We start from the raw sequence: 23,278 nt of genomic DNA, 5'->3' as shown, positions 1-23,278 counted from the left end.
AAGGCTCCTTCACATTACAATATGTTCAGGGACTTTAGAACTAGTTTGCACACTTAAAAGTCTTTATAAATTAACTAGATCAATACAAGGCATCAATAAATTAATTTAAAAAAGCATCAATAAATAAAATGTTTCATGCTAACTACTGCTTGTGAATTAAACTAAAATGTTTTAGATGAAACTGATACAGGACATAATAATATAGGAGCAAAAGATAATACACACATCGATTCAAAACTAAATATACACTTGATATATATTTGGACAATACATATTGCCAATTTTTTATTACAATTGAAACTTTTAAAGAAATGTGAATACAAGTATGCCCATTTCATAAATCAAACCTAATAGCACTTCTTCAATAGTAGAACAAAACTAATTTTAACGAGATCATGTGCACCCAAACACTTTTTAGGGACTTGGTTAGGGAAAAGGGGGGGGGGGGGATGGATTTTAGCATTCATCCTACTTCCCATGGGCAAATATAATAGAAATATTGAAAATTGTGAAATTATTATTTTTTCCTTCCTCCATCCTCCCTCTCCTTCATTTCAGAACAGTCCAAAAGAGGAAAACAGTTTTGTCTTCTACTTTTCTCTCTGTGCTATTGAAGTCACTGACAAAGATAAAAGAAAAGAAAAAGGTTTGGCAATCTTTGAATCTTGTAGATGTGTCTGTCATTCAATAGCTCCTTTCAGCCCTTCACTGTACACTGGTGTGGACCTGATTTTGGAAAGTTCTACCAACTATACCAGAAGTTACAAAAAGTAGGTGCCTTGTCTAAGCATTTTGACACTGTATGATCTACTATGAACATAATATAGAGACAACCTGACACTCTTTTTGGAATCTTGAGGTCCACAGAGTGGGCTTTCCAGAGGGAACATTGTTTGACTGGAAGTCCAAAACAAAAATCATGAACAAAAATCAAGAAAAAATAGACGATGAGAAAATTTCTATTGTGGGTTACCGAAGTAGTAATTACTAAGGTATGTTGTGGGTCAATCTGAGGAGAGGCTGTTGATGGTGAAAAGAAAGGGTAAAGGGTTTCAAATGGCATAGGACAGCAAAATAGAAGCATGGCAAATTCTGCTTGAGGCATTGGTCTTTTGAAGTGAAAGGGATTTTCAAATCAAGGTGGATTGCAAGGGTGACATTGTCAGGGGTCTAATATGAACACATATTAATCATTATTAAGCATAGTTTTCACAAATGCAGGATGGTTGTACTGCAAGCATTTAGTAGCTCATTAAGGCATAATTGAAATGGTTAGAAGTTTATATTGAGTCCATTTTCTTGAAATGCTGATAAATAATGCTTACCTTGCAGAGTTCATATAAGGAATAAAGGAGACACATCATCTGTGAAAATACTTTATGAAAGGATATAGGATTATGCAAATGGAAGTTCTTTAGTCTCTCTGAATCTTTGCTTTATTGATTATGCCTTTTCTCATCTCTACCTTTAATTGTTCCATTTCCACTAGCTCCTGATAAGTGTACAAAATATGATCAAGAATTCAATCATCTAAAACTGCCATTCTTTCAGTCTGCCTGCCATTTTTCAGGCTTCCCTTCCTGAAGTTACCATCTAGCTCTCTCTTTTCCTTCTCCTATCCCCCCAATGTCCGTACTGTTTTCTTTAGTATTTATATAATCACTAAGAGCATTTGCTCCTGTCAATTTTCTTCAAATTTCATCTAAAAGGTCAAAACAGATTGTTTTTTCTCAGCCCTTATTCTTGAGTTATTTTTAGTTTCATGTGAAAAACAGGATTCATAGTTTCTCTTTAGAAACTTTACAACATTAAATTCTCTATCTTATTTAAATAAATCATTTTCTGACCAATCTCAAACTACACATTCAATATTTTTGTTCCTTCTGAACCCACAACAGAATTATCACTGAAAGCTATGAATTCTGCCTTCACTGAGGTATGTCTGGTGTCCTTTCTGTCTTCTCACCACATAATTTAGGTACACTGATTCTCTCTTCTTGTATTGTCCTCTCCTACTCTGTTTACCTACCCTACAACTCCCAGATATCTTACAACTCCTGGATATCCTACAGAGTTTAATTCAGAAGGTGCCTCTTCTTTCCTGTAGCTCCCAAAGTACGATATCTGTTTTCCAGTTTTGATCAAATCAGCCTCATGATATAATTAACTGCACAGGTGTTTGGCTTCCCTAGGATGTTGTGTGGTATCTTCCCTAGTATCTGTGAGGAAAAGGATCATGTCTTAATTATCTTCATACTCTCTGGTCCCTGGCACAGTGTTTGCTTAGAGTAAATACACAATAACTACTGGCTTGAATAATAGCTATATTCATCGAATGCCAACCATGTGCCAGCTCTGAATCCCTGCCATAGCCCTGTAAGGTGGGTTACTGCCCAGTGAAGCAGAGTCAGGACTGAGATACAGACCTGTTAACTTTGAAGTCCTTCATCTAATTTATGGGCATTGTTTGAAAGGGGGAGCAAAAGCATTCCTTAGAGGTGACTCTCCCATCCAGTGGGCTAGTTAAAGGTTACACAAAAGCAGCCCAGCCTACTCTTAACAATGGTCATGTCCCCCAAACTACCAACTTCATGAAGAGATATACCCACATACTCTCCAATGGGTCAGATTTGCCTATCCATACCTCTCAGAGTACACTTTCAATTAAAGGATTAATTCTGTAAGTGAATAAATAAGAGCTTTTCTGTATTCAAAATTGGAAGTTAGTAGCTCAACTGGGTGACTTATTTACATCTGTGCATGGTATGAAAGAAAGCTTCTCAACAAAGGTCTCTGAAGGCATGGTACATTCTAGAGATAAAGTACCTCAGGCCTGTTGTTGCCTTCCATGTGCAGCCTGGGAAGCACCAGTTCCACCACATTTCTCTCAATAGCAGTTAAATTATTGAAAATGGATTTGCTGTCAAGGGAAGACCTTGCCGTTTGCCTACGGGGTTTATGAACTATTACCTCTCTCTTGGAGGTTCACTTCTAGACCTGGATGCAGCCTGCTTCTGTTCTGGCCCCATGGCTTGCTGTGAGGGCTCAGCCCCTTTGCTCCTGTCTGGTTGTGCACTGGGAGGAGCCATGTCTCGGGAGGAGGCAGCTGCTGTGCTCAGGGGTGTCTGAGACCGTGATCGCTCTTGGAGCCGTGCTTTCTTTTCTCTGGGTACCTCAGAACCAGCACCTGTAGCTGTATCACTCAGGGTTCCATCCTGACTTGGCTGCTGAGGGCCACTTCCAAAGAACCAGGCCCCAGATTTGGTTAAGATTTCTTGTTGCTTTCGACATAAATTGCATACCCACATAACCTATTTGAAGAAGAGAGAACAATATAAATTTTCTATGCCATTTTGGAAATAATTTATTTTCATCACATTGACATATCTTTTAAGGAAAAAAATATGGCTGCCATCTTCCTATTTATCCTTGTAAATTTGTTGTGAAAATGATCCTTGCACAAGAACAGTCAAGTATATGAATGCCTGGACCGGAACCCATCTGAAATCATAGTGCCTCTGGGTAACCAGGATAGAGTTTTTTTCTTGGCATTCTAATCCTATGATTCTGAGTTTCCTTCTACCACATATCCACTACATTTTGTATGACTCACTCTGAAGTTTCATTTAAAATATGTGTTAGTATAATGTTCTAAGTAGGGTAGTTGATTGAAAAAATGTTTTAAAGAGCTATATATAGAGTTAATATATGTGTACATAAATTTCAGGTCGCAAATAACTTAGGAGATAACTTTTTTTTCAAAAATCATCCATTACTAAAGTGAATATTCAAATATATCCCCATGGAACAAACAATAAAAGGTAGGCACAAAAGAAAAACTCAAGCTGTATATTTCCTCTAGTTTATTAGTAATAAACTAACTTAAGTTTATTTTGTGCTATTAAATATAAGTTTCCAAATGCATATTTACTAAATCAATAAGTCTGGGGCTGGGTTTACTCATATGTGACAACTCTGATATAGTTTCTACTAGGAGAGCTATTTTGGAACAGTCATTTAGAAACATATCCACTGATAAATCATAAGATGTATGACCACTTAAAACAAATCTATATATCTGCTCTCCTCTTGGTGACATTTAAAATGAATGCAATAATGAGGACAACGATGATAATAGAAATTAATAATAAAAGTGACGCCTAGCAGATAGCTAAGATAGGTGCCTGCAGCCCCATGAGCCTTCTCGTCAAACATCATCAGTACCTCTGCTTCTCTGTGGCATGAGTTCAGCTCCCTGCCTCAGTTGATTTCCTCTGAATGTACTTTGTATCACTTTGTACTTCAGAAACAACACTCCAAGTAAAACTGATTAACAATTTCCAGGCCCTCGTTTTCACGAATACTAACACAGTCAACAATTACTCAAAAGAATCACATAATGATGAATAAATCCTAACACATTAAGTGAGAAACAATACAAGTAAAAGAAGTTTTGTTTATTTGGCAAAAAAAAGAAGAAAATGTAGTACTAAAAACATTCAGATGATAGGAAAATTATAGCTGTAGCCATAAAATTGGATAAAAATAAAAGCCAACGTGAGAATACAAAAGGGAAAAAAAAGCAACATATATTTTAATGTAGAAAATATTGCAGAAAAACTGTTATGAACTGCTGCTTTCCAAGCAAGGAAACTGAAATGAATTAATAATATGAGGAAAACTAAGATTTAGAGACATTTACAAAAGTTATTTACAATTGTTGAAGCTTAATTAATTCCTCTACATTTCCTCATATCGTAAGATGAACAAGGTTCACAATAGTAGCTAGGTATAACATCTACACAATATATTAAATTGATATCACAGAATTCCCATTGACTAAAATGTTAATCATGCTGGGCAAAGCATTTCATAAGCCTATGTCAAAATAAAGGATTTGTGGAATGTATCTTCAATTTCCAAATAAGACTACATTACCCACAATGTATCATAATCTCTTTGTGTCATAAAAAAGGTCCCTCAAAAGTCCACATTGATTGTACACGGACATATCAAGGACTACATTATAGGGGACCATGCCCCAGGGGCAGGGCTTCCATGCACAGTGATACTGATTCTCCTTTGCCCAGACCCTGGATGGGAACAGGTGATGTGCTTCCTCGTTGATGGCCTTTTTAGCTGACAGTGATGAACAGGTCTGAAACCATGCCATGTATAGTAGTCCTCACTTAACACCATTGAGAGGTCCTGCAGCTTTAAGTGAAACATCATATAACAAAACCAAATTTACCACAGGCTCATTGATAAAAAACAAGTTAAGTTCCTATGGCATCTCATCAATGTTATAAGAAAACCAAGTTGAAGAAATAGCATTATTTGAGGACCTGTTGTAGTTCACGGAGATTGGTAGAAAATGTTGACTATTTTACACAAAATAAGTAGACTTTAAATTTGTATTTATCACACTAATTATAAGCAAAATATTATTCATCATCTAATGTAAGTCTTTTTCTACAAAAATATTAAAGCATCCTTAGGATAAATATGAATGTCCTTGAAAACCATACAGAAAAACACAATAAAATTTACAATCAATACAAAATTCCAAAATGGACTTAAGCAGGAAGAGGGAGAAAGGAGCATAAGACTGATAAAAAGAAGGGTAAATGAGACGAATTTATTGCATATATTTATATTTTCTAGAAAATGCTTAACTTTTTTACTTCACATTTTTAAGTGTTACAAAAATGGTCCAGTGAAAAGTAATTGCCAGATTTGGGAAAGTTCCAAATTTTGAGTATGTGCAGAATTGCTACAGGATCAATAAAAGCAAACAAAATATAGTTATTATTATTACAGTTAAATTTAACAATTCATTTAATATCATGTCAAATTTATTCAAAAAGGTTACAGTTAGTGGGTAAATAGAAGCAGCTACTGTAATTAATATTCCTAAACTATTATTTATTCATTTACATCTCTGATGTTTCATTAAATCCACTGCATTTCTATACACTAACAATGAAACAGCAGAAAAAGAAATTTAAAAAAGCAATTCATTTTCCAAGTGCAATGAAAAGAATAAACTACCTAGGAATAAACTTAACAAAGGATGCAAAAGACCTACACACTGCTATAAGACATTCTTAAAAGAAATTGAAGAAGGCACAAAGAAATGGAAAGATATTCCATGTTCATGGATTGGAAGAATCAACATAGTTTAATGGTCATGTTACCTAAAGCAATATATAGATTTAATGTAATCCCCATCAAAGTCCCAACGGCACGGCAGTCTTCTCAAGAAAAAGAACAAAAAATCGTCAGAATTGTATGGAATCACAAAAGACCCTGACTATCCAAAACAATCCTAAGAAAAAAGAACAAGGTGGGAAATATTACACTCCCTGACTTCAATCTATACTACAAAGTAACAGTAATCAAAACAGCATGGTATTGGCAGAAAAACAGACACAGAGAGGAATGGAACAGAATTGAAAACCCAGAAATAAACCCACAAATATATGAGCCGATAATTTTCAACAAAGGAGCAAAAAACATACAATGGAGAAAAGAAAGCCTTTTCAATAAATGGTGCTGGGAGAATTGGAAAGCCATGTGGAAAAGAATGAAACTAGAGTGCTATCTGTCATCATGTACCAAAATTAACTCAAAATGGAACAAAGACCTAAACATAAGACCTGAAACAATAAATTGCATAGAAGAAAGCATAGGTACTAAAACTTATGGACCTTGGGTTTAGAGACGGTTTATGAATTTGACCTCAAAGGTAAGTAAAGTAAAAGCAAAAATAAATTAATGGGACTATTTCGAACTAAAAAGCTTCTGCATAGTAAAAGAAACTATCAACAAAACAAAGAGGCAACCAACTGAATGGTAAAAGATATTTGCAATTTTGTCTATTTTTAACACTTAGGAAAAACATTGTTTCATTCCAAATCTTTTCCTATGTCTTATTTTCTTGTACATCACAATCTTTTTAGATTTATAGTTAAGTGTAGTCAATCTATCCTCCAACTTGAAAGCAAAATTCACTATAAAAAAGTCAAAATATTTTTATTAAAATACTACTTCCCAATCTCAATTATTATTAGTTATATAAACTATTCTTGCCACAAAATTTAGAAATAATTGCTTTTTTGAGTTGTAAATAGAATAGACTATCTTCTGTCATACCTTTCTAAAGCGTTTATATCAAACATCACAGACATGTATAAAAATGAGCCAAATAGTTGCTAAGAAGCAACACAGTTATGTATGTTTTTTAATTTAGTATTAAGTATTATTATGCTTGCCTGGAAATAGATAGAGAATCCAAAAGTGGGATAAAGAGCCTTTCTTAACTAGTTTTCTTTAAGCAGAGGATAAGACCATTATTTCTACCCCCAAAAAATGCTATTTATTTAACATACACACACACACACACACACCCTATTAGAGATGGCACCATGCAGGATTATACCCTGATTAAGTACCCTGGGATGTGTTCCAAACTAATCTAAACTACAGCAGGTCTGTGTAATAACTTAGCTTAGCAATTTACAAATGTTCAGCAACCAGATACAAACACAAATGAAAGATTATCGTGATGTAACATGGCTTTTGAAAGTCCATATCATACTTCAGAACTATTTATGAAGAACATTTGAAAATTTTATTCTGATCTTTTATCCTAGTAGCATTTTAAATTTCATCTTTGCCACTCAATGAATTCTTAAGAAATGCAGATCATTTTATAAAACTTACAGAAATTTTTTACCCAGAAAAATAAAAGTTACAACATAATCTACTGTACACACCATTCTCTACTACTACTACTACACACACACACACACACACACACACACATAATGAGGGAGAAAATGAGAATAAATATGAATTCCATGGATAAAACCATGAGTTTGGCAGAAAAATGTTATTCAGATGGAAGAAATACTTTACACTTGTCTTCACATGAAATATTTATGGAAGAAACACAGAGCAGAAGAAATGTGTCTTAGATATACTTTTGATCTCTTGATGATATTAGTAAGGTGATTCATGACAAAGAGGTACAGAATTCTTACATTAACATAATGTCTTGCTTGTAAGACTCCATTTGAGGTATTTAGTATTGTAACATAAAGACTAAATATAAGCATGGATATTTTTAAAATACAAAAGGTAACCTGTGTTTAAATTTTCATTCTATATTTTATGCATAAATTTTAAAACCAACTTTTATTTAATACGGCACTTTGTTTAAAACTTGTTACACTACCATTTTGAAAAACATGCAAAAGAAAACAGAAGGTATTCAACTTCATTATAGATGCTACATTACCTGAAGAATTTCACTCATTTTTCTTACTTTCTCTGTTCAGTGAAAGTACTCACTCCAGCAGAAACTGGGGACAAAATTATCAGGGTGGTATTTTTTGTTGACAACAGCAGATGCAATAGTAGAAAATAGTTGGCAGAGTACATGAAGATGAGAAAGTTCTCTTTGGGGGGGGTGGAGAGAGAGAGAGTGTTTCTTCCAGTCTTTTGTTATTGTAGCTGTTTCATGGTTTATTTCCTTTTTAAGTTTATAAAATACATGAAGTGGATTTATGAACGAAAATATAATATGGAATATATCAGTAAAATACGATCTGCAATGCTTCCTGTTAAAGAATAAAGCACCCCCAATCAAATGGACTCACTATGAGCATTTTGGTTTAATTTCTCAATGCAAACTTAAAATAACCAAGATTCCACTGTACTTTGCATTCTGTTTATTTAATATTATAGCACCAATATTTTCATGTGATTCTAAATGTTTCTACAACAATTTAACACTACAAAATATTCTGCAGAGAATTGTATCATTTGCCTAAACATTAAACTGCTTATATTCTTTCAGATTAATGTAGAATGTTGAAGTGAAAAACTGTTCATCAAACTAATTTTATGTTTAAGATCATTTATTTTTTTTAGAATGCATTTGGAAGAAAATGCATTATTGGGTAAAATTTTACAACACATTTAAGGCTCTTCTGCTATAACTAGTATGCAGTAGTTAGGGTTCTTTGTATATTTTGCAAAATTGCCTCTCAAAAGGGTTGTGCTAACTTGTAACCAAAACCTGATAACATCAGTTCTTCATTTTAAAATCTAATGATTTAATAACTTCCCCCAACCCTGCTCTCTCACCAATGTTTCATGTTTGAGATAACATAATGAGATCACATCTAAATAATAGTAAATAAAGTTACAAAGACATAAGCCCCACAACAAAAAAAGGAATCTCAAGAAAGGGAGATCCTAACAAATTTTTAGAAGTTGATAAATGTATGAAAAAGGATGCTGAGTGAAAGAGAATGGAGGAAGCTATAAACTGAAGGTTGAAAGGGCTTCCACCAAGAAGGGAGCTAATCTCAGCTAAAACCATGAGAAGCTCTAGATTAGAAATGGCAGATACTATGGCACAGCAGGAGATGTGGAATTAAAAATAGGAGACTATTTAAAAATCTTTATTAAGAAAATTTACTCTACACATGCAGAATAACCACTTTCACACAAATCTGAAATAGAGGGCATTGCTGATCTTCAAAGCACTCCTTATTCTATAGATAGATTGTCTATATTCTAATGACGGGTTCCTCAATTGTCTACTCAAAAACACTTCCATATATGCACACATGAATACACACTAAGAAATCCCAATCATCCTTTCTAATGCCTTGTTTGTGTCTTTCTCCCCTATAGAAAGTTAATGAAGGACCACTAAACTATTAAAAAGTAAAACGAAACCTACAACATTAAAGAAAAGGGCCAAGATAAATATATAGAAAAATTGATTTTGGAAGAGTAATTCCAGAAATAGAAAAATAAACCTTAAAATAATCTTTAATTAGTGTTCAGATATCAGAACAAAAAGAGCTTTTGAAAATTAATAGTAAGAGTGTCATACAAAAAAAAAAAGGAATTTGAAAGAAGGAATATACAAAAAGTGAAGAGATGAAAAACATGAGACAAAAATACAACTAATATGAGTTCCAAAAACAGAGAACAGAACATGGAGGGGAATAAATGTTGCAAAAATAACAGAAGAAAATACCCAGAGCGGAAAAAAATCACTGCATTTTAACAAAATGGATGGGAAAATAAACCACTAAGACACAAAACTGCTATAAGTTTTCAATACACCAAAGATAAAGAGAAGATGTGAAAAGCTTCCAGAAAGAAAAAAAGCAGGTCCCCTTCAAATGAATAGGAAATAGAATAGCATCAGACCTTCATCACCAATATTGAATGAAGACAAGACTCAATGCCATCATCAATAGACTGAGGATTCTAATAGTTCCTACCTCATCAAGTTGTTTGATAATTAATGAGATAATCCATCTAAATTGTTCAGCACAGTTCCTGACATACCGTAAGTGCTTATGAGGTACTAATAACATGGCAGTTACTAATTATTGCTAATAACTAATAATTGTCATTATTTTATTAATCATACATATAAAATCTTTTGGGGGCTACCAACTTCTTGCAAAGTCAGTAAGAAAATTATATTTTGTTCCTACAGATATATACAGAGGGTGCCAAAAAATGTATACACATTTTAAGAAAGGAAAACTGTACTCAAATTGTAATATTCAATATGTACTGGCAACAAAAGATGAATACAAGTCACATTTGACTTCTGCAATTACAAGAGGTGCTCAAAGTGGTTACCATCAGCGTCCAGACACATCTGAAGATGGCGAACTACTGCTTGAGCAACGTTGACCAAAGTGTCCACTTGCATATATTTTTTGACACCCCGGTATATAGGTATATATACCAGAGTATCCATCCATCCATCCATCCACCCATCTATCTATCTACCTACCTATCTATCTATCTACACTTATATGTATAAGGGTACATATATACACACTTATTCAGTCATATCAATTATATTACATTACTCAAAGTCTCTACATATTTTCTAGCTGTTTTCACAACTGCTGTCTAATGGTGTACCTCTCATTGCTGCTGTTTCTGTAAACGTCTAAAATCTGTATTATCGTGATTCTGTATAGGTCACGACATGTCAAAGGCAGCTGAATGATGAAGGGAGCAGGTCCTGCAGGTGGACTGTCGGAGCCTAAATCCTTGTTCTCCTACCTTCCTGCTAATGCTACGTAGGACAGATTACATCATCTCTCTGTGCTTCAGTTTATTCATTCATAAAATACGGAAAATAATAATGATTCCATAGGCTCTATATTAGGATTAAATGTGACAATATATGTAACTGTAGTTGGCCTATAGAAAGCACTCAATAAATATCAATGCTTATTAACAACATTTAAAAACTCACTGTAGAAATGTCTTCAAACCAAAGGTAAATGTTTGTTTGTTTGCAATATGAACTGTCTCACTTTGTATATGTTTCTGATTTCAACAAACATTTGTGAGGGCCTATTCTGTACTAGGCATTGTTCTAAGTACTGGAGATACAGCAGTGAACAAACTGGAGAAAAATTCTCACCTGTGGAATTTATTATGTCCCAGTGAAAGAACAGAGATAAAACATAATAGTAAACATGAGACATGCCGGATGGTGATAAACAGTAGAACAAATGAAACGAGAAGAGGGCTAGAGCATTCTATCTTGCAGTGGGGTTCAATTTAACACTGATAGGTCAGGGAAAACTTAACTGAGAGAGTGATATTTGAGTAGGGTGGGGCTATCTGGCAGCTGTCTGGGGGCAACTGTGTCAGGCTGCAACAACAGCATGTGAAAAAGGACTTTGTAGGCCTGTTGGCTTCCGGGAACAGCTGGAGTCAGTAAGAGCCAGGCTGAGCAGTGGGAGATGGGTTCCCTAAAGCAACAGGGTAGGTCTTTGAGGATCACGCAAAGACTGACTTTTATGAGAGTAGTGGGGAGCTGATGGAAGGTTTTGAGCAGAGAAGTGGCCTGATATAGCTTAGGTTTTAAAAGGATCCATCTGGTGGCAGTGTTGAGAATAAAATGTTGCAAATCAATCGTGGAATCTTCGTGAATTGAACTCTACTACTGCTATTTTTATTCTGTTTTGGCTCATGTTTGACAAATATGTTTTCCCACCCTTTAGGTTATCTTCTTGTGTTATCTTATTGGAGATGCATCTCTTTTTATATAAAGTACAGGACTGAAATTTATTTTTTAATGCAATCCAATCATCTTTGTGTTTTAGTAGCATCCGAACACACACCAATCCTTATTTTCTGTGTTTTGACATCACAAGATGATCCCCCATTCAAGGAAAGTAAATGTGTACAGGTGTGCTCTGGATCCCATCCCATCTGTCCAGTGAGTACTTCACTCCATCACTGACCCCTTCATTTTCCTATGTCTTCAATCTTGCCTTCTCTATTGCGCCCTCCCTTTTGGTATATACCTACAAAATAACCAAGACTTTTCTTCTAATAAAAACAATTCTTTAAACTTATCCCCCCTCTAGTCACTTTTTTTCTCTGTCCCCTTTAAAATCCAGCTACTGGTGAAAGTAATCTAAATTAATACCTTCTCCACTTTCTCACCCCCCACCCCCGCCATTTATTTCTCACAGCTTTGATATCTGACTCCAGTCCACGAAATTCTATTTAATTATTTTTCACAGACATTAGTGATCCATTCCATTGTGCCGATTCTACTCATGAACGCTTTTTTAGCCTTCCTCTTACTAGGCTGTTTTGAGTATTTGAGTAGTATTAGATGACAACTCATCTCTTTTGGTTTCTGGATTTCATGAAAACTTTTTATTCTTGTTCACTTCCTGCTTGTATCACCTCTTCTTATATTCCCCATTAAATCACCCTTCTTGACTCTCATATTAAATGTTGATGTCATGCAGGGCTCCATTCTAGCTCCTCTGCACTTCTTACTCCAATAAACTTCATGAGAAATATAAGCAGGGCCTCCACATATTTTATCACAACACTTCTGAAAAAAATATTTTTGAGAAGGCTTATAAAATAAATGACATCCTACTGTGTAAATTCTCTGATCAAGGCACAACAAAATTTTTAAAATATAACAAAATTCTAGAAATAGCATAATTTTGGAAATTAAGCAACATGTATCTAAATATGCCTAGGTCAAAGAAATCACAAGAGATATTAAACTGTGTTTTGATCTGAATAATAAAAATACAACATATCAAAATTTGTGAGACGCAGGTAACACATTTCTTAGAGAGATAATTACAACTTTAAACACTCCTTTGCAAAAGAAACAACTATAAAATCAATGATCTAAGTCTCCACCATAAGAAGAACAAAATTAATAAAATAAATTAACAAAAATAATGAAATATAGGATAAAGAAAACAATAAAGATGAGAGTGAAAGTCAATGAACTATAACATTTAAATATCAATAAAACTAGAGAAAATCATTGCAATCAGAAATTGGCTCTTCAAAGAGATGAATAAAATTGATGAACATTCTGACTGATGCAGAATAATAATAGAATTTACAATTACCAAAACAAGAGACACCACTATAGATCCTAGAGTCAATAAAAAGATAAATAAGAGGACATTATGAACAACATTGTGCCAATAAATTAATTAACATAGGTTAAATAGAGAAATGCCTTTAAAAATTCAAATTACCAAAACTGGCACAAGAAGAAATAGAAAACCCAAATGGCCTTTAAGCAGTAAAGACACTGATTTCATAATTAAAAGACAGCTTACAATGAAAATTCCAGAACCATCTATCTTCACTGGAAAATCATTTTTAACATATTTAAAGAGCAACTGATACCAATGTTTTTAAAATTTATTTATTTATTTCAGTTACAGTTGATATTTAATATTACTTTGTATTAGTTTCAAGTGTACAGCATAGTGGTTAGACATTTATATAATTTATGCACTGATCTCTCCAATTAGTCTAGTTCCCACCTGGCACTATACATAATTGTCGCAATATTACTGAATATATTCCCTATGCTGTACTTTACATCTTCATGACTATTTTGTAACTACCAATATGTATTTCTTAATCCCTTCACTTTTCTCACTCAGTCCCTCAATCCCCCTCCCCTATGGCAACCATCAGGTTGTTCTATGTATATATCAGTCTGTTTCTGTTTTGTTTGTCCGTTTATTTTGTTCTTTAGATTCCACGTGTAAGAGATCATGTGGTATTTGGTCTTTCTCAGTCTGACTTATTTCACGTAGCATAATACCTCTAAGTCCATCCATGGTGTCGCAAATGATAAGATTTCATTTTTTTTATGGCCGAGTAATATTCCATAGTATATATGTACGACATCTTTATCCAATCATTTATTGATGGACACTTAGGTTGCTTCTACCTATATTTTGGTTATGGTGAATAGCGCTGCAGTGAACAAGGGGTGCACATATCTTTTTGAATTACTGTTTTGGATTGCTTTGGATAAATTACCCAGAAGTGGAATTGCTGGGTCATAAGACAGTTATATTTTTAATTTTTTGAGAAATCTCCAAACTGTTTTCCATAGTGGCTGCACTAATTTGCAATCCCACCAACAGCGCACAAAGATTCCCTTTTCTCCACATCCTCACCAACACTTGTTGTTTGTCGATTTATCGATGATAGCCATTCTGACAGGTGTGAGGTGATTTCTCATTGTGGTTTTAACTTGCATTTCTCTGATTATTATTAAAATTGTGCATCTTTTCATATATCTGTTGGTCATGTGTATGTCATTTTTGGAGAAATGTCTATTCAGGTCCTCTACCCATTTTTTAAAATTGGATTGTTGTTTTTCTGGTGTTGAGTTGTATGAGTTCTTTATAAATTTTGGATATTAACCCCTTATCAGATATATCATTGGTGAATATCTTCTCCCATTCAGTAGGCTGTCTTTTCGTTTTGTTGGTGGTTTCCTTTGCTGTACAAAAACTTTTTGGTTTGATGTTGTCCAGTTTGTTTATTTTTTCTTTTGTTTTCCTTGCCCAGGGAGATATATCAGAAAAAACATTACAATGTCAGAGAGCTTACTATGTCTTCTACTAGGAGTTATATGTTTTTAGGTCTTATATTTAAGTCTTTAATCCATTTTGAATTTATTCTTGTATATGGTGTAAGAAGGTGGTCAAGTTTCATTTTTTGCATATACCTGTCCAGTTTTCCCAGCTCCATTTATTTAATAGATTGTCTTTACCCCACTGTATATTGTTGTTTCCTTTGTTGTAGATTAAATGACTATATAGGCATGGGTTTATTTCTGGGGTCTCTATTCTGTTCCATCGATTTATGTGTCTGTTTTTATGCCACTACCACACTGTTTTGATTATTATAGCCTTGTGGTATACCGGGGGCGCCAAAAAGTATATAAACAAGTGGACACTTTGGTCAACATTGCTAAAGCAGTGGTTCACCATAATCAGAAGTGTCTGGACACTGAGAGTAACTACTTTGAGCACCTCTTGTCATTGCAGAAGTCAAATGAGACTTTTATTCATCTTTTGTGATTGGTATATATTGAGTATTACAATTTTAATAAGTTTTTCCTTTCTTAAAATGTGTATACATTTTTTTTGGCACCCTCTGGTTTGATATCAAGTAGTGTGATACCTCTAACTTTGATCTTTCTTAAGATCACTGTGGCTATTTGAGGTCTTTTCTGGTTTTATATAAATTTTAAGATTATTTGTTCTAGTTCTGTGAAAAATGGCATTGGCATTTTGATACAGATTGTACTGAATATACAGATTGCTTTAGATAGTATGGACATTTTAACAATGTTAATTCTTCCTATCCATGAGCATGGTATATGCTTCTTCCATGATACCAATCTTACATGAACTTTTTTTTAATTAAAAAAGAGTAAGAGGAACACTTCAACTTCTAAATTCAGTTTATCAGGTTTCCTTAGCCCTAATACTAAACTCTTGATACAAGGAACCCTGTTATAAATAAATAAAATTAAAAACCAATATCCTCCATACAAACAACTACATGTCAACAAATTAGACAATATAGTTGCAATGGATAAATTCCTAGAAATATACAACCTTCCAAGATTGAACCAAGAAGAAACAGAAAATCTGAACAGATGGATTACTAGTAAGGAGACTGCATCATTAATCAAAAACCTCCCAACAAACAAAAGTCCAGAAGCAGACAGCATCACTGGTAAATTACACCATTCAATGAAAATTTTATACCAATCCTCATATTCTTCCAAAAAGTAGACTAGGATAAAACATTTCCAAACTCATCTTAGGAGGCCAGCATTACCCTGAGATCAAAACCAGATAGGGCACCACAAGAAAATAAAATTACAGGCCATATCCCTGATAAACACGGATGTAAAAATCTTCAACAAAATATTAGCAGACTGAATTCAACAATACATTAAAAGGATCACAAACCATGCTATCCCCTCACACAAGGGAAGAGAGAAAATAAACATGTGGGATTACATCAAACTAAAAAGTTTTTTCACAGCAAAGGAAACCATTAATAAAACAAAAAGGGATCCTACTGAATGGGAAAAGATATTTGCCAATGACATATCCAATAAGGGGTTAATATCACAAATTTATAAAAAACTCATTCAACTCAACTCCCAAAAAACAAACAACCCAATTAAAAAATGGGCAGAGGACATGAAGAGACATTTTTCTAAAAAGGACATACAGATGGCAAACATACATATGAAAAAATGCTCAACCTCACTAACCATCAGAGAAATGGAAATAAAAACCACAATGAGATACCACCTCACCCCAGTCAAAATGGCTATCATCAATAAATCAACAAACAACAAGTGCTGGCGAGGATAGATGTGGAGAAAAGGGAACCCTTATACACTATTGGTGGGATTGCAGATTGGTGCAGCCACTATGGAAAACAGTATGGAGGTATCTCAGAAATCTGAAAATGGAACTACCTTATGATCCAGCAATTTCACTCCTAGGTATCTATCTGGAGAAATCCAAAATTCTAATTCAAAAAAATTTATGCACTCCTATGTTTATTGCAGCACTATACACAATAGCCAAGACATGGAAACAACCGAAATGCCCATCAATAGACAACTGGATTAAGAAACTGTGGTACATTTATACAATGGAGTATTACACAGCCATAAAGAAGAAAGAAATCTTACCATTTGCAACAACATGGATGGACCTAGAGAACATTATGTTAAGTGAAATAAGTCAGACAGAGAAATACAAATACCATATGATCTCACTTATATGTGGAATCTAAAGAAGAGAATAAGTGAATGAACTAATCAGAAACAGTTTCGGAGACATAGAGGAAAAACTGAGGGTTGCTAGATGGGAGGGGAGGTGGGGATAAGGGAGAAGGTGAGGGGATTAGAAAGCAGTCAGTAACTACAAGAGTGCCACGGGGTTACAAAAGTTAATTTGGGGAATGTAATCAATCATGTTGTAAAGATTTTGTAGGGTATCTGATGGACACTTCTCTCATTAGGGAGACCACCTCAGGGATGATGTAGATACCTGATCACTGCACTGTACACCTGAAGCTGAAGCTGAACAACAATGAATGTCAACTACAAGTTTATATATGTGTGTGTGTGTGTGTGTGTGTGTGTGTGTGTATCTATATATATATACGTGTGTGTGTGTGTGTACACACAGCATTAGGAATAGAGATAGTGGAAATGTAATGGCTGTGTGCGATGTTAGAGGGATAGTGGATGGGGGGTGTTGACACAGTGTGAGTGATATAAATGATAAACGTCTAAGCATTAAAAAAAAAAAAAATCAATACCCAAGTTGAAATAGCCAGTAGATGACCATATAAGGACAGAGTACGGAGTTAACATAGTCACCAAACAGACATGGGCCTCATCTGGAAACCATTCTTAGAAGGCTCCTGCATGTTCCACCGCCTCTCCCCTTTGTCAAACATTTCTTACTGCATTTGTCAGTTAAGTGTCCATCTGGACCTGGCACCTATCTATACAATTAAAAGTTTTAGTCATTAAAAACAAACAAACAAACCATGCTAAAGTAGGATTTACTGTAAGGATACAGGATGATTCAACATCTGCAAATCAGTCAGTGTGATACATAACATTAACAAAATAAAGATTGAAAAATAATATGATCATACCAATAGATGCATGAAAACATTTGACAAAATTCAACATGCATTTATGATAAAAAACTCTCAACAAAGTGTGTACAGAGGGAACTTACTTCAACATAATAAAAACCGTATATGACAAGCTCACAGCTAACATCATATTTAATGGTGAAAAGGATGCCCACTATTGTCACTTTTACTCAACATAATATTGGAAGTGGTAGCCAGACCAATTGGGGAAAAAAAATAAAAAATAAAAGCCATCCAAATTGGAAAAGGAGTAAGAATGTCACTATTTGCAGATGACATCATATTACAAGCAGAAATCCCTAAAGGCTCCACCAAAAATTCCTAGCATAAACAAAGTCAATAAAGTTGCATGACACAAAATCAACATACAAAATCTGTTGAATTTCTATACACTAATAACAAACTATAAGAAAGAGAAATTAAGAAAACAGTCCCATATACAATTACATCAAAAAGAACACCTAGGAATAAATGTAATTAAGGAGATGAATGACCTATATATTGAAAATAATGGAAACTTTGTGCAAATGGGCTGGAAGAACTAACATTGTTAAAATATCCATACTACCCAAAGTAATCTACAGTCAATGTAATCCCTATCAAAATTCCAATGACATTTTCAGAGAAATAGAAGAAATAATTCTAAAATTTGTACAGAACCACGGAAGACCCCAAATAGCCAAAGCGACCTTAAGAAAGAGAACAAGATTGAAGACATCACATATCTTGATATCAAATTATATTAAAGCTATAATAATCAAAACAGTATGGTACTGGCATAGACCAGAAGTAAACCCAAACATATAGGGTCAGTTAATTTAAAATTAAGGAACCAAGAATATACAATGGGGAAAGGACAGTTGTCAGTAAACGGTGTTGGGAAAACTGGATAGCCACATGCAAAAGAATAAAAGTGAACCACTATTTTACACCAAATACAAAAATTAACTGAAAATGGATTAAAGAGTTAAGTGTAAGACCTCAGATCTTAAAAATCCTAGAAGAAAACATAAGTAATTAGTTCCTTGAAATCAGTGTTGGTGATGATTTTTTGATCTGGCACTGGGCTACATCAAATTAAGAAGCTTCTGCACAGTAAAGGAAATCATCAACAAAATAAAAATCATCAACAATTAACAAAGTCCTACTGAAAAGGAGAAAATATTTTCAAATTATGTATCTGATAAGGGGTTAGTACCCAGAATATATAAAGAACTCAATAAAAAAATAAACAATTTGGTTAAAAATGGGCAGAAAATCTGGATAAACATTTTTCTGAAGAAGATATATGAATGGCCAACAGGTATATGAAAAGATGCTCAACATGACCAATCATCAGAGAAATCCCAATCAAAACCACAATGAGTTGTCACCTCACACCTGTTAGAATGGCTATTATCAAAAAGAAGAAATGACTAGTGTTGGAAAGGATGTGAAGACAAGGGAACCCTTGTGCATTGTTGGTGGAAATGTAAATTGTTGCAGCAACTCTAGAAAACAGTATGGAAATGCCTCAAAAAATTAAAAATAGAACTACCATATAGGATCCTAAAATTCCATTTCTGGGTACTTATTTGAAGAAAAAGAAAACACTACCTCAAAAAGATATATGCTCCCCTTGTTCACAGCAGAATTATTTACAATAGCCAAAATATAGAAACAACTTAACTGTCCATTGATGGAAAATAAAGAAAATGTGATATATAAATATATATGTATATCATAAAATATTATTCAGCCATAAAAAAGAGAATGGAATCTTGCCATTTGCAACATGAATGGACCTCAAGGACATTATGCTAAGTGAGATAAGACAGACCTAGAAAGACAAATGCTATAGGATGTCACTTACATGTGGGTCTAAAAATCAAAATAGATACAGAATTTATAAAAATAAAAAAAATTAGCAAATCTATCAAAAACCTATCAGTAATGATATACTTAATGATGAAAGCCAAAAAGCCAAATGCTTTCTGCCTAAGATCAGAAACAAGTCAAGGATGTGTCCTGTCTATATTCATTGAAGCCCTCACACACAGTGTAATGATATTGGGGATGGGGCCTTTGGAAGGTAATTGGGTTCAGATGTGGTCGTGAGGGTGGGAATCCTATGATGGGATTGGTGTCCTTAGAAGAGGAGAAAGAGAACAGAGCTCTCTTCCTCACCACCGTGTGAGGACTTAATAAGTTCTGAAAGCCAGAAAGAATGCCCTCACCAAGAATCAAATTGGCTGGCACCTTGATCTTGTATTTCACGGCCTCCAAGACTGTGAGAAATAAATGTTTGATGTTTATGCAACCCAGTCTATAGTATTTTGTTATAGTAGCCAAAACTAAGACACCAATGAAAGACATTATGCCACAGATTCAAGAATTGCAGTAAACCCTAAGCAGAATATATACAAAGACAACAACACCTAGGTACATTATAATAAAACTATGTAAAACCAAAGGCAAACCTTTCAAAGTAGCCAGAGGAAAACAGATACATATTTTCAAAGGAATAACCACAAGATTGATAATTGACCTCCCAACAGAAAAGTTAAAGGACCATACAACTATATTTTTGTGATATAGGAAAATAAATGCCAAATGGAATTTTATGATAGTCAAAGATAGTCTTTAAAAAATAAAGCCATTTTGATTTTAACAAAAAGCGAACATATACACAACAGAATATTACTTGGCCATAAGAAAAGATGAAATAGTGCCATTTGTGATAACATGGATGGATCTTGAGATTATTATGCTAAGCGAAATAAGTCAGAAAAAGCCAAGAACCATATGACTTCACTCATTTGTGGGATATAAAATTGAAAGCAACAAACAAACAAAGAAACAAAAACTCATAAATACAGACAACAGTTTAGTGGCTACCAGAGGGTAAAGGGGAAGGGAGGGTGGTAGATGAGGGTAAACGAGATCAAACATATGGTGATGGAAGGAGAACTGGCTCTCGGTAGAGAACACACAGTGCAATATATTGGTGATGTATTATAGAAATGTATACTTGAAAGCTATATAATTTTACTAATCAATGTCACCTCAATAAACTTAATAAATAAAAAAGTGAATGTGTTACCAGATGAACCAACCACAGTGAAGGAAATACTAAGGAAAGATTTTAGCAGAAGAAAATGATACCAGATGGCAACAAGATATGGGAAAGAATGGAGAGTAACAATTGTTAAATCTAAATGAATATTGATGACAAACAAGAATTATTTAAAATATTTATCTTGTAGAATAAATCACAATAGTAACATAAAATGTTGGTGGGTAAATTGTGTTAATGTGGTATACAGTTCTAGAATTTTCAAAGACGAGTAAATTTATTAATATACATTAAGCATTAATAACATAAAATTTTGTGGATAACATAAACATAGCAACAGAATGTATTACTAACAAACTAATGAAAGGATAGAATGCTAAATGTAATTAATTCAAAAGTAGGTAATAAAGAGGGCAATAGAAAATATAAAGTAAGATGGAACATTTAAACACAAATACAGAGCTACTACATAGGAAGAAAACAAATAAAATGTTCTAATTAAAAGAAAAAATCATTAGACTGGATTATGTAAAGAACCTAACTATTTGCTAATTAAAAGAGATACTCTTGAATATAGGATACAGAGATATTAAATGAAAAGAAATATGCAAACACTAACCAGAAGAAAGCATGGTAGTTATAATAATATCAGATAAAATAGACTTGATGCAAGAAAACTTACTAGAGATAAAAAAGGAGCAGTTTTCACTCCATTATATATACAGAGGGTGCCAAAAACATGTACACACATTTTAAGAAAGAAAAAAAACTGTATTAATTGTAATAGTACATACAGATACCAAAAGATAAATACAAGTCAACCTTTGACTTTTGCAATTACAAGAGGTACTCAAAGTGGTTACCATCAAATCCAGACACTTTTGATTACGGCCAACTACTGCTTGAGCATAGATAACATCTCTTAAAATGTTTATATATATTTTTGGCAACCCTGGTACATAGTCAGGTAGATTACATTTTTAAAGCATCAGTGCAACCAGAAAAATTGCACAGTTATTTTGCTTTTATTTACACAGATGATTCTTATCTATTCTAAAAAAAAAAAAAAAAATCAGTATAAGATACCCCCAGTGGTGTAAGTCTTGACTTTTTTATTTTTTGTAAGAGGACCTGTATCTCTTCAGCTCCTAAAAAGGTGGGTCTTTCTTCTTTTTCCTATAAAGCAATTATGATGTGATCTAGGCATAATTGATGCTAAATAAACGTCTGTTGAAGCGTTAGTTTCCTTTGCATTTTACAGTCATACAATTAATACATCCATTCATTGGTCAGTTATCAGTAAGCATGGCAATACACTATTCCTTAGTATCATCTTTCCCTGAAAATAAGATCGGGTCTTATATTAATTTTTGCTCCAAAAGACACATTAGGGCTTATGTTCAGGGGATGTCATCTGAAAAATCATGCTAGGGCTTACTTTCCGGTTAGGTCTTATTTTCAGGGAAACACGATAGGAGTCAAAATCCTCAAGCAAAAGAAAAGGCAAACATTCTGCTTTTTGTAAATGTGTAACTCTTTCCATTAATAAATATCCTTTCAGCTTGCAAATTTATAGCTCCTTTAATCATCTCTCTCTCTCTATGTGTGTGTGTGTGTGTGTGTGTGTGTGTGTGTATACATATGTATACATACATATATACACATATGTATATACATTTATTTTCATTCCAGGAATCAAGCAGTCTGCCAAGCAGAGACAATTCATCTCACAGAACAGCAAAGATATTATGAAGCAGCATAATCACTTGCATATTCAAGCTCATAATTAATTCTGTGCCTTCATTAGGTGAGAGTTATGTTCTCTACAGTGACTCCTCCGGCATCTTTTATACCTAGCAGACATGCAAATAAATGCGTGCTTCAAAATTTGAACATTTTGAAATTTAAAAAAATGTTTCTATAGCATTACAACCTCCTGTATAAGCAAATACATTAATGTAACTGTTAATACTCATCATATTTTCTAAAATAATACATTTAAGGAGATAGCATTACAGATTGGCAAACCCCATCTACAATCCTATGAACCTTTTATCAAAATGATTGTCACATCAAATTGAACAATTGGCCAATTGTATTAGGTCTACTTCCCCAAGACCTTCCTGAGAATCTTTCCTAAGTTACTTCTGG

The 23,278-nt window shown here is 33.9% G+C and overlaps 1 protein-coding gene across 30 annotated transcripts in view; it reads right to left on the bottom strand.

Annotated features, from left to right (window-relative positions):
- Positions 1 to 23,278, bottom strand: part of RIMS1 (regulating synaptic membrane exocytosis 1) — a 446,831-nt gene that overhangs the window by 192,164 nt on the left and 231,389 nt on the right. For all 30 annotated transcript variants that reach the window (XM_019749294.2, XM_019749282.2, XM_019749278.2 and 27 more), the window contains one exon: positions 2,971 to 3,311. In XM_019749294.2, the coding sequence (XP_019604853.2) occupies positions 2,971 to 3,311 (341 nt within the window). The remainder of the gene's footprint in view (positions 1 to 2,970; positions 3,312 to 23,278) is intronic.

This window comes from Rhinolophus sinicus, linkage group LG05 (genome assembly GCF_036562045.2).
Source record: "Rhinolophus sinicus isolate RSC01 linkage group LG05, ASM3656204v1, whole genome shotgun sequence".
Taxonomy (NCBI): Eukaryota; Metazoa; Chordata; class Mammalia; order Chiroptera; family Rhinolophidae; genus Rhinolophus; species Rhinolophus sinicus.
The sequence above is the reverse complement of the archived record's forward strand: the minus strand, read 5'-3'. Positions and strand labels throughout refer to the sequence as shown.